Here is a 16,199-nt window from a genome sequence, read left to right on the forward strand (position 1 = left end):
AGGAAAGCGGAGTCGGGATATGGCGAGAAGGCAGGAACGGTGTACTAATTGTGGATGATCAGCCATGATCATATTGAATGGCGGCGCTGGCCCGAAGGGCCGAATGGCCTTCTCCTGCACCTATTGTCTATTTAGCCCTTGTGAAATGATAAATATAATTGAGTGATGGGATTGGCTATTGCAACAGTATTAGTGGTTTGGTGTCATTGCTTCCTCCTCCTATCCTTCCCCTTTTCCATCGATTCCTGAAAACTCTGGTGGTGGAGGAACTGGTACCAGGTATAATCAGTATGTTATATAGATAACAAATGATACAGAATACAAAAGGCACAACATGAAAAGTAATTTTATTCTCATTTTGGACACTCATGTTGACAAGATGAGCTATACCCAATTGCTGTGAGAAGAAAAAGGCATGAGTGGAAGTTGGACCGCTGGAAAGTGATGCTGGAGAAGTGATAATGAGGATTAAAGAAATGGCAGAGGAATTGAATAACTTTTTTGCATCAGTCTTCACATTAGAAGACAACAGCAACGTGCCTGAAATTCAAGAGAGTCAGGGGGTCAAGTGGCTATTAATAAGGAGAAAGTGTTTGGGAAACTAAAGTCTGAAGGTGGATAAGTCACCTGGTCCGGATGGGCTGCACCCCATGGATCTGAAAGAGGTGGCTTTAGAGATTGTGGAGGCAGTAGTAGTGACCTTTCAAGATTCATTAGAGCCAAGAGTGGTTCCAGACAATTGGAAAATTGCAAATATTACCCCACTGTTCAAGAAGGGAGCAAAGCAGAAGAGTGTAAGGGTGGTGAATCTGTGGAATTCATTGTCATAGAAGACTATGGAGGTCAAGTCAATGGATATTTTTGAGGCAGAGATAGATAGATTCTTGATTAGTAAGGGTATCGGATTATGGGGCGGAGGCAGGAGAATGGGGTTGAGAGGGAAAGATAGATCAGCCATGATTGATTGGCCTAGCAGACTTGATGGGCCGAATGGCCTTACTCTGCTCCTAGAACCTATGAACATGAAAAAAAACTGGAGATCAGAAGCAAAAGCAGAAAATATTAGAAACATTCGGGAGGTGGAAAGAGAATCTGAGTTAACATTTCAGATCCAAAACTAATAATATTAGGAATGTCAGAGGGCTGCCCTAATTTAACGATATCTCGAAGATGCTTCCTTGACTATGGTTTAATAACTGCGAAAAAACTTATACTTAAATTCTGGAAAAAGATAACAGATCCCACAGTGAAGATGTGGATCACCGAAATGACCGAGACACTTCATCTAGAAAAAATAAGGCTTGTCTTGACTGACAAACCAGATCAATTTTCAAAAATATGGTCTCCTTTTTATTGAATTTCTTCAACAACATAATGGTTGAACACAAACTCAAAACCCACGCTAGGGTCGGGTGAGCGGGCATATGGAAGGGCAGTGGGATATACCTCCGCTTCTTTCACTTCTTCATTAGTTCTGGGGTTTTTCTTTTTTCTTATTCGTGTCTCTCGAAATTCTTTCTTTTCTTTTTATTTTCTTTCTTTTCCTTTTTTCCTTTTTCCTTTTTTCCAATTTAGTTATTAGTTTATAAAATGTTAAAATTGAAGCAGTACAAAAATTGTATAACTGTTATGTCGATTACTTTCTCTTTGTACAATTGCTTCTAATAAAATTAATATTAAAAAACAAAACAAAAAAACCCCATTTCAGATTGATGACTGTCAGAATGTCCTTTGCTCTTGTAGTTTAGCACCTGACTGGTTTGCTAACAAACCAACTGAGAGGGTATTTAAGAGTCCACCAGATTGGGCCGTGGCACAGTAGCGCAGTGGTAAAGTTGCTGCCTTACACTGCTCCTTCCACAACTCCTTGGTTTACTCATCCGTTCCCACCCAAATCACCCTCTCCAGGTACTTTCTCTGCAACCGCAGGAGAATATCTGTCCCTCACCTCCATCCAGGAATCCCAGTAGTCCTTCCAGGTGTGACAGATTCATGTGTATCTCCTCTAACCTCACCTACTGCATCACAATGCAGTTCACAATGTGGCCTCCTGTACATTGGTGAGACCAAGCGTAGAATTGCACTCGGTCTGCCAGGTTTCCTGGATCTCCCGGTTTCTAACCATTCTAACCACTCCCTTTCCCATTCCCACGCTGACCTTTCTGCCCTGGGCCTCCTCCATTGCCAGAGTGAGGCAACAAGCAAACTAGAGAAACAGCACCAAATATTGGGTAGCTTACAACCCAACGCTATTAACATTGAATTTAAAATAACTTCTAACTAAACCCCTCCCCTCCCTACCACTTCCCTTCTCTGTGGCCCACCTGGACTTGCACCTATTTCCCCCTTCCATTCCCCCCACCCTCCATAGGTCTAAAGAATGGTCTTGACCCGAAATGTCACCTATCCATGTTCTCCGGAGATGCTGCTTGATCTGCTAAGTTACTCCATCACTTTGTGTCCTTTTGTGTTTAAATATAATGACTTTGTTGCCTTTGTCATTTGAGGCAGTGACTTCCAGAAACACCAACCCCTAAAAAAATGTTTCCAATAAATGTTTTTATTTATTTTTTTATTTTTAAAAATTAATTTTTATTAGAAGCAATTGAATTAAAACGCTCGACATCTACAATTATACAATTATTGTACAGCTTCATTTTTAACCTTATAACCTAAATTTAAAAAAAAAAGGGAAAGCAAGAAAAGAAGAAAAGAAAAAATGAAGATGAAAAAGAAAAGAACAAGAAAAAGACCCCTAAGCTACCAAAGCAGTGCAACGGAAAGAAAAAGAAATAAGAAAAGAAAAGATGGAGATATACCTTGCCCCTCCCTCCCTCACCCGTCGTAGGATCGGATTTAAATTTAAATTTGTGTTTCATCATACTATTGTTGTAAAAATTCAGTAAAGGGTATCCATGTCTTAAGAAATTGATCTGGTTTTTCCGCCATGACAAGCCTAATGTTTTCCAAGTGTAGTGTCTCGGGAATATCTGTAATCCACATCTTCACTGTAGGGACTGTTGTCTGTTTCCAAAATTTAAGTATTAATTTTTTCGCCATTATTAGGCCGTAATTGAGGAAACGTCTTTGAAATATCGTTAGCTTAGAACAGGCCTCTGACAATAAATGTTATTAACCCCTATTTCTCTTTTCAGTGAGAGATATTGTATGGAAACAGGTCTTTGGGCCAATGGAGTCCGACTATTAATAATCATAATCATACTTAAATAGCCAAGTATGTTTTGCAACATACGAGGAATTTGATTTTCCAATGTCCTACTAATAAAAAGCAACAGAACACACTAAATACATTTTAACATGAACGTCCACCACAGTGACCCCTCCACATTCCTCACTGTGATGGAAGGCGAAAAAAAGTTCAACCTCATCCTTTCATTGGGCGGGCCTCCTCGGTGTGGCGATCAAGTTCCTGCATCGGGAGGATGTCAGCTACCCCGGGTCGGGGCTTGTCGAACCTTCTGCGTCGTTGGAGCTCCCGACTCGGCCTCTCACGAGACTCTGAGCTCTTGATGTTAAAGTCCGCAGGCCGCGGTTGGAGCGTCAATCCCAGGCAAGGGATCGGCTCCAATGGTAAGTCCATGTCCACGCGGTGGGGCTTAAAGTCAGTCCCGAGCAAGGCCTCCAGCTCCATTATGTTAGGCCGCAGAGCAACCGGAGATACGACCTAGAAAACAATCGCATCTCTGGGAAGGTGAGAAAATGGGGGGGGAAAAGTTTCCCCCGCCCCCTTCCCCCGCCCCCACCCCCCACATAAAACAAACCAGAGAACATTAACACAAACTTTTAAAACACACTAAAAATAATTTAAAAAATGACGAAAGGACAGACAGAATGTAGGCGAGGCTGCCATTGCAGTTCCACCAAGTGGTTAACATTGATCTCCCATTTTCACTAATCTTACATTAATCCTACATTCTCATTATGTCATCTTTCCTGCTAAGGGCAATAGCAATATCCTGTTCACCAGATTCGGGACACTTGTTATGCAAGCAACTCAGTTACATTTTTCGGCTGTCACCCTTGTTACAAGGAAAATAGCTTCAGCTTGGGCTGTCTCCACTCATAAGTAGCATTTTCTTGCAGTACTTGCTTCACCCTCTTGAATCTTCATGTGTTAATACATCCTCCTTGTGTAAAAAACAGAATTTGGAGCTGTACTCTAATTCCAGCCTGGTTGTCTTAAACTGTTCTTTCAATATTCAATTCAAGAGGTTAATGCAATATTTTAATTCAAGAGGGTCACCGTGACAGTGTATTGTATCCTATATGTTGCTTTATCTTTGCATACTTACCTACCATACAAAGGGTGTCAGGGGTTATGGGGCGAAGGCAGGAGAATAGGGATGAGTGGGATAGATAAATAAGTCATGATTGATAGGCAGAGTAGAATTGATGGACCGAATAATCTCTGTAATGCAAGATCTGTCTCCCAGTTTTATCTTTAATTTGGAGAAAAAATAATTTTAAACAGGTTCTACTTGGATCTCGTGGTTACTATGCACCTTATAATTAAGCTGTTTTTTTCTGTTTAAGTTGTCTGGTGATTTAATGAGTAAGAATTGTGGAGTGAATTGTTTCTGGGTTGATTGCGACCTAAGGCAGATGTTCTGAGTTTCACCAGAGGGCGCTCATGTTGAGCAGCCTGGTGCATCCACTGATGATGTGGCTATTTTGATCGCGTGCTTGAGTTCATTGAAAGGTGATTTTTTTTTTTTCCCTCCCTTTTCAAGTGCGCCTGTATTTTCTTATGTGTGAGTCATTTAATAATTTTTGGTCTCGTGTATGCCCTCAGTTTACCCAGGATTTGTAATAAACGTGGCTCTAAGTTTAAAGCTGATAAAATATGAGGCTCAGGGTTATGAATGTGTGGAATAATGAGTTGCTGATTGAAGTGGGGATGGAAGGGGGCAGATGGGGAATTAAAGGGATATGGGGACTAGGGAGGTATATGAATTGACATATGTAGTAATGTTACAACATTTTGAGATTTAAAAAATGAAGTCTGCAATTTATCCCATCAGATAAAGCATAAAATGAAATTTAATTTGACACCTAATTCACTTTCATTTCTTCAGTATTAAAAAAGTGATGGCCATTTTCATACTCGGAAATTAGCATCTTGTTCCCTATTGCTTTTCCATTGACTTAACACAAAAGCTGTGATCGAGGACAGTCAAAAGCCCATAACCTTCTTAAAAATTAAGAGAACTGAATGAAATTTTCAGTTATTATAGATTGAAGCATTCTGAAACAAATATAAAACATCTTACTTGCATGACCTGAAATTAAAGCATATAATTAGTAAATTACCTAATTGTAGCTAATTACAAAATTGACCATTGTGACTGAAATAGTAATAAACACCCAGACTGCCTTGAAAATTAAAAAATGTGATATTCTCAAGATCAGAACTTTAATATTATTGTATAATATGCTGTAAGTCCGTAACAGATAGGTAAATAAATAACAATTTTTAGCAATAGACCAAGTCTTTATGGAGAAGATCAGTTGCTAGCTGGTACATTGGCATATCATAATCAGTAGCATCATCATAGAAACATAGAAACATAGAAATTAGGTGCAGGAGTAGGCCATTCGGCCCTTCGAGCCTGCACCGCCATTCAATATGATCATGGCTGATCATCCAACTCAGTATCCCGTACTTGCCTTCTCTCCATACCCTCTGATCCCCTTAGCCACAAGGGCCACATCTAACTCCCAGATTGTAACCAATAAGCAACTCTGTACACCTTGTTTTTCCTCAACTTTTCAATTTTCGGGCTTCCCTACCCCGATGATGTGTAATTCGTGCCAGAGATCATATATTATATATTTTTTAATGTATATTTTAAAAAAAATTACTTGTGCTCCGTCCAAACCTGTTTACTCACTGTATATTTTTGCCATCTTCTGGATCTGGTTCTCAATTTTGCCGCTTCCTAATTTTGTTTTCAAATTTTAGACATGACTTCAGGAATAGAAATTTTACAGAATGAGACAATTGAAAACTGCGGACTAATTGAATCTATAGTCCTTATGGGATTTATTAAAACTAAACTATAGGGTTAACGAAGACGGACCAAATATTGACGGACTGAATGAAGCTGATTGTAGCAGCTCCAGGATCGTCCCTGATGGCTCCTCTTCCTACTTAAAGAATAGGAATGTTGTCCCAGTGTCTGAGCCAACATTCATGACTTGCCAACTTTACCAAAGCAGAATATACTTGTTGTTCTCACAGCTCATTGAGTGCAGATTGGCTGCTGTGATGGTGGGAACAAAGGTGCAGAAAGGAATGAGCCCAAGCAGCATCTCTTAGAATTCTGATTGTTGACATCTTGCTGTAGAGAAGATAGTTCTTTATTAACATAATTAATAGTTACTGCAAAAAAATTACAATGTGCTCTGAATAAAGAAATAAGATTATAAACAATATTCTATTATTTTACAGTAGGAGCAGGCTTGGTGGCGTGATCACTGTTGCTTGCTTTTTTTTCAATCATGGTGAGGTAAGAATTGTAGTTACTTTTAAACTCCTTAAACATTCCCATATTAATTTCAATGTAAACTGCAAGGTTCATGTGGGCTCGGAAATCCTAATTTGTTGTTCAGATCAACTGCTCTATTATTGAAGGGACTGTATAAAATTGAATATGGGAATTGATAAAAGAAAAAGCTGCTGCATTCCTAATATGATGCAGGCATCAGTGGAGCTTCAACTCCTCGAAGCTGTTGCAGTCCATTTCCTTACCAGCACTGCCCCCAGACTCTATTCCTCTTAACCTCTGCCTACCATGGACATTGTAGCAGCATTGACTCCATACATTCCATAAATTTATTTCTTGACCATACGGATATTTTGTGACAGAAGAATGTAAAGCTGGGTTTATCTGGTAGTTGGCTTGTTCCTGGAGTGCATGCATGCAGACAAGTACTGCTGTCATTTTGCCTATGCAAAAAAAATAACTAGAGTTGTAAAACTCAGCTAAATCTTTTGATGAATGGTTGTGAAGTAATGGATGACCACATGGAATGATGCCAGTCTTCTTCACGTTTCCAACCTGCAGAGGCAGGATTGATGGACAGTGTAGCATTCAGACAAGAATCTAGCTGTCATTGAGAATGTGGGTAGGCTGCATGGACAGTGGATCCCTGGATCTGTTGGTGCTTTGCAGAGGAGAGCCAGTGTTGCCCAATGTTTGGTGACTTGGTTCTTCACTACCTTGAAATTGTTGAGGAAGTTACATTCATTACAGTGACTTTCCCCAGCATAAATACCCCAGCAATGTCTGAAACACATCACATCAAAAACATGCTGCACTCTGAATACTTGAAATTTTCCTCACCTTCTGTAGTATGATTTAGAAGGACAACCTTCCCGGCAGCTGGTTGGGGGTTATCATTTATTCATTGACTTCATCCGTAAGTGTGCCTGAGTGAGAACAGTGGAGGTGCACTCATCACCCTGACAGTAGTCCCATGATCAAATGTACACACAAGGAACTGCAGATGCTGGTTTACAGAAAGACAGAAAGTGCTGGTGTAACGCAGCTGATCTGGCAGCATCTATAGAGAACATGGATAGGTGTTTTAGATCAGGCCTGTTCTTCAGACATTGGGTCCTGACCCACAACATCATCTATCCATGGCTATTTAAACCTTGGCCTGGCCCAAAATGTCACCTATCCAAGGCTATTTAAACCATGTCCTTGTACCTTGGAATGTCCACCCATGACATTGTGACCCGTCATTGCATAATTGAGTATCTCCCAGTACCTTTCCTCTGAGCAAAAAAAAAAGACTAATGTCAACTGGATCACCGGGCAGAGAATCTGGGGCTGGTATAAGAAGGATGTTACTGAGCACCTATTTGAGATGCAGTTGAAAGTTTGAATGGTGAGGGGGGGGGAAGGCTTGATTTATAGATTTGATTTATGAAAAATATGTATGTTGAGCTGCTGTGCTTTCATTTTAGTGCACAAGAGTCATGTGGACCCCTCCTCTCCGTGAGAGCTTCTCTTACCCCTTCCTAATTTTGCAGATGCTGCTTTTAACCTGCATACTAAGGTATTAACCTCAGTTTTGCTGCTTGAGAATTTCTCATGTTTATTGCGTGTGCAATCATGTGATCTTTCAGTAAAAATGTTTTATTTGTCCATTTTTCTGTGAATAGAAGCCACACAGTAGAGAAGAAGACATTGGCTGCATTTTGTATTGCAAATATCTTTTTCCTGCTTCCATGGCAGTTTGCTCAGTTTGTGCTGCTCACACAGGTAAGGATTGTTGGGACAATACTAAGAATACAAGATTACCTTGTCAACTTTGATGAATCAGTTTAAGGATTTAATATCAAACTGTTGTAAGAATTTAAGAAGGAACTGCAGATGCTGGAAAATCAAAGGTAGACAAAAGTGCTGGAGAAACTCAGCGGGTGCAGCAGCATCTATGGAGTGAAGGAAATAGGCAAAGTTTCGGGCCAAAACCCTTCTTCAGACTGATGTGGGGGGGGGGGGGGAGAAGAAAGGATAAAGGAAGAGGAGGAGGCTGAGGGAGAGCTGAGAAGGGGAGGAGATAGCAAGGGCTACCGGAAATAGGAGGTCAATGTTTATGCCGCTGGGGTGCAAACTGCCCAAGTGGAATATGAGATGCTGCTCCTCCAATTTCCGGTGGTGCTCACTCTGGCCATGGAGGAGGCCCAGGATAGAAATGTCGGATTTGGAATGGGAGGGGGAGTTGAAGTGCTGAGCCACCGGGAGATCAGGTTGGTTAATGCGGACCGAACGGAGGTGTTCGGTGAAACGATCGCCAAGCCTATGCTTGGTCTCATCGATGTAGATCAGCTGACATCTAGAGCAGCGGATGCAATAGATGAGGTTAGAGGAGATGCAGGTGAACCTCTGTCGCGCCTGGAACGAACAAATAGTCCTCTGTCATTTTCGCCGCCTCCAATGTGACCCCACCACTCACCACATCTTCCCATCTCCCCCCCTGTCTGCTGTCCACAAAGACCGCTCCCTCCGTAACTCCCTGGTCAATTCTTCCCTTCCCTCCCGCACCACCCCTCCACTTTCCCTTGCAACAGCAAGAGATGCTACACTTGTCGCTTTACCTCCCCCCTCGACTCCATTCAAGGACCCAAGCAGTCGTTCCAGGTGCAAAAAAAACGTAACTTTGTGACTTTGTGCAAGCTCCAGGTAATTTCACGGGCAGTTGATGTTTTTTAGTTGCTGCCTAATTTTGTCCAATGGTGGTTAGAATTTGTAGGGTTTCAGTTACTTGTTGATCTTATTATTATAATCCTTGATGTACATGAAGGTGCAAGCAATTATCTGACGCAAAATTCTGTGGCGATATTCTATTTGATGTGCCATTAGTGAAATGGTTGTTGAATCTGTGGGTGATGAGGGAATGACGTGTGATCTGTTTGATTGTGGTAGACACGGTTCTCATGATTGGATTGTTGAACTGATTGAGCAGAGGTGCCGAATTCCATTGTGATCACACAACTCCCTGGCCTGTACCTTTCATCAATGATTGTCTCTCTGGGCTTTGAGAGGCCAGGTCAACCAGTCTGACAGCGTAAATTGTAACATTTTTGTGAATAATTTGACCTGAATTTGTATTTCAGTATGAGTGCTTTAATACTGTTCATGTGTGTGGTTAAACGTAAATAAAATTCAATCATTTCAATAAATGCATGGTCACCGAATTCTTTAAGTTGCATGATAGTGGTAAAGTATGTGCACTCTTTGAACATGTTCCCTAATTCTTAAGGGATGTTTTTCTCATTGATACTCCTTTTAAAATTATGGTTAATTTCTCTGTTAAGTTGTCATACTAAAACCCTTTCTTTTTTTTTTGCCTCTCAGGTAGCATCACTGTTTGCAACGTATGTTTTGGGTTTTATTGATGCCCGTAAGCTGCTGAACATTATATATGCTCACATGGTAAAATTATCTGTAAATTCAATTTATTATTCATTCATGTCTATCCCTAATGCTCCTTCATAAAATGCGGGTGAGCCAGCTGCTTGAACTGTTCCAGTCCACGTAGTGTGGTACAGCACACTCAGCGCTGTTAAGATGTTTCAGGACTGAGACCCTGAAATGTAACACACAATACACCAGAATGAAGAAGCTAAAACAGGTATTTGAAATCTTTGCAAAGTAATTAAAAAGAAATAACTGAAATATCACATTTACATAAATATTCAGACCCTTTGCTATGACACTCAAAATTGAGTTTAGGTTCATCCTGTTTCCATTGATTATCCTTGAGATGTTTCTACAACTTGATTGGAGTCCACCAGTGGTAAATTAAATTGAATGGACATGATTTGGAAAGGCACACACCTGTCTATACAAGGTCCTACAGTTGACTGTGCATGTCAGAGCAAAAACCAAGCCATGAAGAAGAAGGAATTGTCCGTAGACCTCCGAGACAGGATTGTGTCGAGACACAGATCTGGGGAAGGGTATAAACAATTTCTGCAGCAATGCAGGTCCCAAAGAGCACAGTGGCCTCCGTCATTCTTAAATGGAAGAACTTTGGAACCACCAGGACACTTCATAGAGCTGGCCACCCGGCCAAACTGAGCAATCGGGGGAGAAGGTACTTGGTCAGGGAGTTGACCAAGAACCCGATGGTCACTCTGACAGAGCTCCAGTTCCTCTGTGGAGATGCGAGAACATTCCAGAAGGACAACTATATCTGCAGCACTCCACCAATCAGGCCTTTATGGTAGAGTGGCCAGATGGATGCCACTCCTCAGTAAAAGGCACATGACAGCCCGCTTAGAGTTTGTCAAAAGGCACCTAAAGGACTCTAAGACCATGAGAAACAAGATTCTCTGGTCTGATGAAACCAAGATTGAACTCTTTGGCCTGAATGCCAAGCATCACATCTGGAGGAAACCAGGCACCTGGTCAATACCATACCCACAGTGAAGTATAGAGGCGGCAGCATCATGCTGTAGGGATGATTTTCAGCGACGGGAACTGGGAGACTAGTCAGGATCGAGGGAAAGATGAACAGAGCAAAGTACAGAGAGGTCCTTGGTGAAAACCTGCTCCAGAGCGTTCTGGACCTCAGACTGGGGTGGAGGTTCACCTTCCAACAGGATAACGACTCTAAGCACACAGCCAAGACATTGCAGTAGTGGCTTCGTGACAAGTCTGTGAATGTCCTTGAGTTGCCCAGCCAGAACCCGGATCGAACATCTCTGGAGGGACCTGAAAATAGCTGTGCATCAACGCTCCCCATCCAACCTGACCGAGCTTGAGAGGATCTGCAGAGAAGAATGGGAGAAATTACCCAAATACAGGTGTGCCAAGCTTGTAGCGTCATATCCAACAAGACTTGAGGCTATAATCACTGCCAAAGGTGCCTCAACAAAGTACTGAGTAAAGGGTCTGAATACTTATGTCAATGTGATATTTCAGTTATTTCTTTTTAATTACTTTGCAAAAATGTCTAAACACTTGTTTTTGTTTTTTTATTATGGGGCTTTGTGTGTAGATTGATGATTAAAAAAAATGAATTTAATCCATTTTAGAATAAGGCTGTAACGTAACAAAATGTGGAGAAAGTAAAGGGGTTTGAATACTTTCTGAATGTTCAAATTCAAGTTCAAGTGAGTTTATTGTCATGTGTCCCTGATAGGACAATGAAATTCTTGCTTTGCTTCAGCACACAGAACATAGTAGGCATTTACTACAAAACAGATCAGTGTGTCCATATACCATTATATAAATATATACACACATGAATAAATAAACTGATAAAGTGCAAATAACAGATAATGGATTATTAATGATCAGAGTTTTGTCTGAGCCAGGTTTAATAGCCTGATGGCTGTGGGGAAGTAGCTATTCCTGAACCTGGTCGTTGCAGTCTTCAGGCTCCTGTACCTTCTACCTGAAGGTAGCAGGGAGATGAGTGTGTGGCTAGGATGGTGTGGGTCTTTGATGATACTGCCATTTTCAAGTCAGGGTGATGTGAACTTGATGGTAGAGGTTATTAGTTTGGGATGTGCTAGTGAAGTAGCCTTGGCCTTGTGTGCCAGAGGAAGATGAATGAATGGTTAGGGTCACTGCCACATAAGTGAACTGGAAGTGTATTAATTCACGTGTTAAATGAATTGATATTTTACAAAATGGACAGTTGCATAAATAATCTTTTTCATCAGTTCATAAGTTATAGGAGCAGAATTAGGCCATTCGGCCGATCAAATCTGCTCCAACATTCAATCATGGCTGATCTATCTTTTCCTCTCAACCCCATTCTCCTACCTTCTTTCTGTGATGTTTGTTATCTTTGCTAATCAAGAACCAATCAATCTCCACTTTAAAAATACCTAAAGACAGCTGTCTGTGGCAATGAATTCCACGGATTCACCACAATCTGGCTAATGAAATTCTTTCTCATCTCCTTTCTAAAGATATGTCCTTTTATTCTGAGGCTATGCCCTCTGACCTGGACTCAGCCACATTCACTCCAAGTCTACTCTAGGCCTTTCATTATTCAGTAAGTTTTAATGAGGTCCCTCCCTCACCCTTCTAAACTCCAGCAAGTACAGGCCAGGAGCCATCAAATACACAACTTGCATTAATCCAATCAGCCTTGGGACCATTCTTATAAACCTTTTCCAATGCCAGCACATCCCTCCTCAGATATGGGGCACAAAACTGCCGATAGTATTCCAGATGCAGTCTGACCGGTACCTAATAAAGCCTCAGTATTGCATCCCTGGTTTTATATCTGGTCCTCTCAAAATTAATGCTATTTTCTTCCTTCCTACTGATACAACCTGCAAATTCATCTTTTGGGAATCCAACACTAACTCTCCCAAGTCCCTTTGCACCTCCGATTTCTGAATCCTCTTCCCATTTAGAAAATAGTCTACACCTTTATTCCGACTGCCAAAGTGCATGACCACACATTATGCTACGCTGTATTCCATCTGCTACTTATTTGCCCACGCTCCCAACCTGTCCAAGTCCTTCTGCAGACTCCCTGCTTCCGCTACACTACCTGCCCCTTACTCTTATCTTTGTATCATCCGCAAACTTGGCCTTAAATTCCATCATCCACATTGCTAATATATGACATGAAAAGTAGCAGACCCAACACTAACCCCTGCGGAACACCACTGATCACCGGCAGCTAATCAGAAAAAGCTCCCTTTACTCCCAATTATTCCCTCCTGCCATTCAGCCAATCTGCTATCCATGATAGTTAGTATCTTCCCTCAAATGAAAAAAAGATGAGGGGGGAATCTCATTGAAACTTACCAAATAGTGAAAGGCAAGATAGAGATGCATTGCACCAGGAAGATGGACCGGATGGAAGAAAGTGATGAGCCTGTGATTGACTGGGCTTTGTTCACCACTCTCTGAAGGTTTAGGCCATCAAGAGCAGAGGAGTTGCCATACCAGGCTGAGATACAACCGCCAGAGTACTTTCTGTAGTGCATTTTTAGAAGTTCGAGAGAATCCACATGGACAGGCCAAATCTTCGCAGATGCTGAAGAAAGTAAATAGGCTGATGCGCTTTCTTGATCACCACATCAGGTTGCTGGTGATGTCGGTGCCCAGGAACATGATGTTGTTGACCCGTTCCACTTTAACTCCATTGATGAGGACAGGGATATCTTCACCCCATTCCCTGTTTGCTTAATTCAATTCATGAAGTAAAATGTCCAATTTTTTTAAAGACAAAGCTTGAAAACATGAGGAGATGGTATAAATTGCTAGAAGTCATAGGAATGCCGAGCAGGCTGGCAGGTAGGAAATGCTATCCCACAGAGGCGTGTGAAGTGATACCTTTGGCAGAATGGAAAAGGGGAGATTTTTCTTACTCAATTCCTTGGGGTTGAGTATCACCTACATCCATTTAAGTTTTGTGGGTTCAAAGTGGCTGATGAGGCCAATCTGGGAGCCACAGACTATTCCAAATTGGTCAGTGGCTGAGCAAGTGAATAGTTGGTACACTCTTGCTGCTTATGCAGCACCTCTGTGTGCTCCCAATGTATGGATTTGAGACTCTCAGTATCCTCCCAAATGTTCCTTCACTACTTTGAATGGTCAGGGAGTCGGTGGGGATGTTGCATCTGTTTAAATAGCCTTTTAGGTATATTCTTGACAATTTCCCCGTCTGCCTGGTAATCTCTTCCCTTGATGGACACTAATTGCTGGAGTAACTCAGCAGGGAGAAAAAGGGTGGGTGAGGTTTTAGGTCGGGACTCTTCTTCAGCCCCTGTCCCGAAACGCCGCCAATCCTTTTTCGCCAGAGATGCTGCCTGACCCCCTGAGTTACTCCAACACTTTGTGTCTATATTTGATATAAACCAGCATCTGTATTTCTTTGTTTCTATTGAGCGTGAGATTCACGCATTTCACAAAATTCTCATGCTCTCACGCTGATCACAAATTTCTCACGCCCAAATTAAAAATAAATAAATAAATAAAGCCATGGGCAATTCAATTCGCCCAATGCTTCCAGATCTCCTCCACACTCACCAATGAGAATAGTTTTCTGTCGGCGGGTTTCCCGTAAAGAACGATCAATTTAATTGCATTAGACTCTTAAGCACGCTATTTAAAATGGCAACTGCAGTACATTTGACATTCATGGAACCAAAATCTGCAGGTGCTGGAAATTCAAAATAAAGCAAAATTTGTTTTAGAGGTGAGTAAAAACCATGAGGGGAATATATATAAGGTGAATGCATAGTCTATTTCCCAGGGTATGTGATTCAAGAACTAGAGCGCATTGGTTTAAAGCAGGGGTGTCAAACTACCGGCCCGCGGGATGATTTTGGGGGGGAAAAAAGTATTTTAATTTCCCCCCTGCAGTTGGTGTGATAGGTGAGACACGGAGGAGGTCCCAGCACCGACCCCTGAGGCACTACTCACACCCCCCACCCTCACCTCTGGCGGCGCTGTGTCCATCGGCCGTTCTGTCCACACCCCATGGAATTTTAACCCCGGCCAGGAGCGGACCGGGTGAGTGGGGGCGTCGGTGCCGCGGGCATGAATCTCGGGCTAAGGCTCCACTCTGATGCCCGAACCCTGGGTCACTGACCCTCACCTCCCCCGGACCCCAGCTGGACACAGAGCACCTGGGCCGGCCCACATTCCCGGGGGGGGGGGGAAGAACAGACGGGGGGGAGAGGGAAACGCTCCCGGGCATCGCCAAGTCTCCGCTCACTCCGGATGTTGTCGCCGCTTCACTGACACACACTGTCACGCACACACTGGCACACACAGGGTATAAAGTGATATGGGCCCAATGCAGATAAATGGGACTAGTTTAGATGGGGCATCTTGATCTGCATGAACAAGTTGGAATGAAGGGCCTGTTTCCATGCTGTAAGACTATGACACATTGTAGAAAGGGTGCAATTGCTCTGGAGAGGATCCAGGGGTATGATTTATGAAGATGTTGGCAGGGCCGGAATTTTTTTTTCACATTGAAGAAAGATTTGATAACTGGGATTGTATTCTCTGCAGCAACGGAGGTGAAGAAAAGACTTAGTTGAGGTGAATAATATTATGAGAATAGAACCTGTTTCACTTAACAAAGAGTGTAGGAAGGAACTGCAGATGCTGGTTTAAACTGAAGATAGACACTAAAAACTGGAATAACTCAGCAGGACAGGCAGCATCTCTGGAAAGAAAGAATGGGTGATGTTTCGGGTCGAGACCTTCAGACTGAAGAGGTTGAAAACCAGCCATAAAACACAATGACTGGAGATGTGTGTTATCCAACTAAGGGCAGAAATCAGAATCATGTGTTCAACTTTATTGGCGTGACACCATAATAAATATATTACAGAAAAAATCATTTAATGGGGTGGCACAGTGGCGCAGCGGTAGAGTTGCTGCCTTACAGCACCTCAGACCCAGATTTGATCCTGACTACGGGTGCTGTCTGTACAGAATTTGTACATTCTCCCTCTGACCACATGGGTTTTCTCTGGATATTCTGGTTTCTCCCACATCCAAAGGAAGTGCAGGTTTGTAGGTTAATTGGCTTCTGTAAATTGTCCCTGGTGTGTAGGATACAACTGGTGTATGGTAGATTGCTTGTCAATGTGGACTTGGTGGGCTGAAGGGCCTGTTTCCATATATATGATTTATATATATATATATATATATATATATATATATATATAT

At 42.1% G+C, this 16,199-nt stretch overlaps 1 protein-coding gene across 1 annotated transcript in view; it reads left to right on the top strand.

Moving 5' to 3' along the window:
- The window catches only part of dpy19l1 (dpy-19 like C-mannosyltransferase 1), a 126,717-nt gene that overhangs the window by 20,302 nt on the left and 90,216 nt on the right, over positions 1-16,199 (top strand). The window contains 4 exon segments of the mRNA XM_033019147.1: positions 6,473-6,530; positions 7,997-8,088; positions 8,195-8,294; positions 9,891-9,968. Of these exon segments, the coding sequence (XP_032875038.1) occupies positions 6,473-6,530; positions 7,997-8,088; positions 8,195-8,294; positions 9,891-9,968 (328 nt within the window).

The sequence above is a fragment of the Amblyraja radiata genome, chromosome 4 (genome assembly GCF_010909765.2).
Source record: "Amblyraja radiata isolate CabotCenter1 chromosome 4, sAmbRad1.1.pri, whole genome shotgun sequence".
NCBI classification, from domain to species: Eukaryota; Metazoa; Chordata; class Chondrichthyes; order Rajiformes; family Rajidae; genus Amblyraja; species Amblyraja radiata.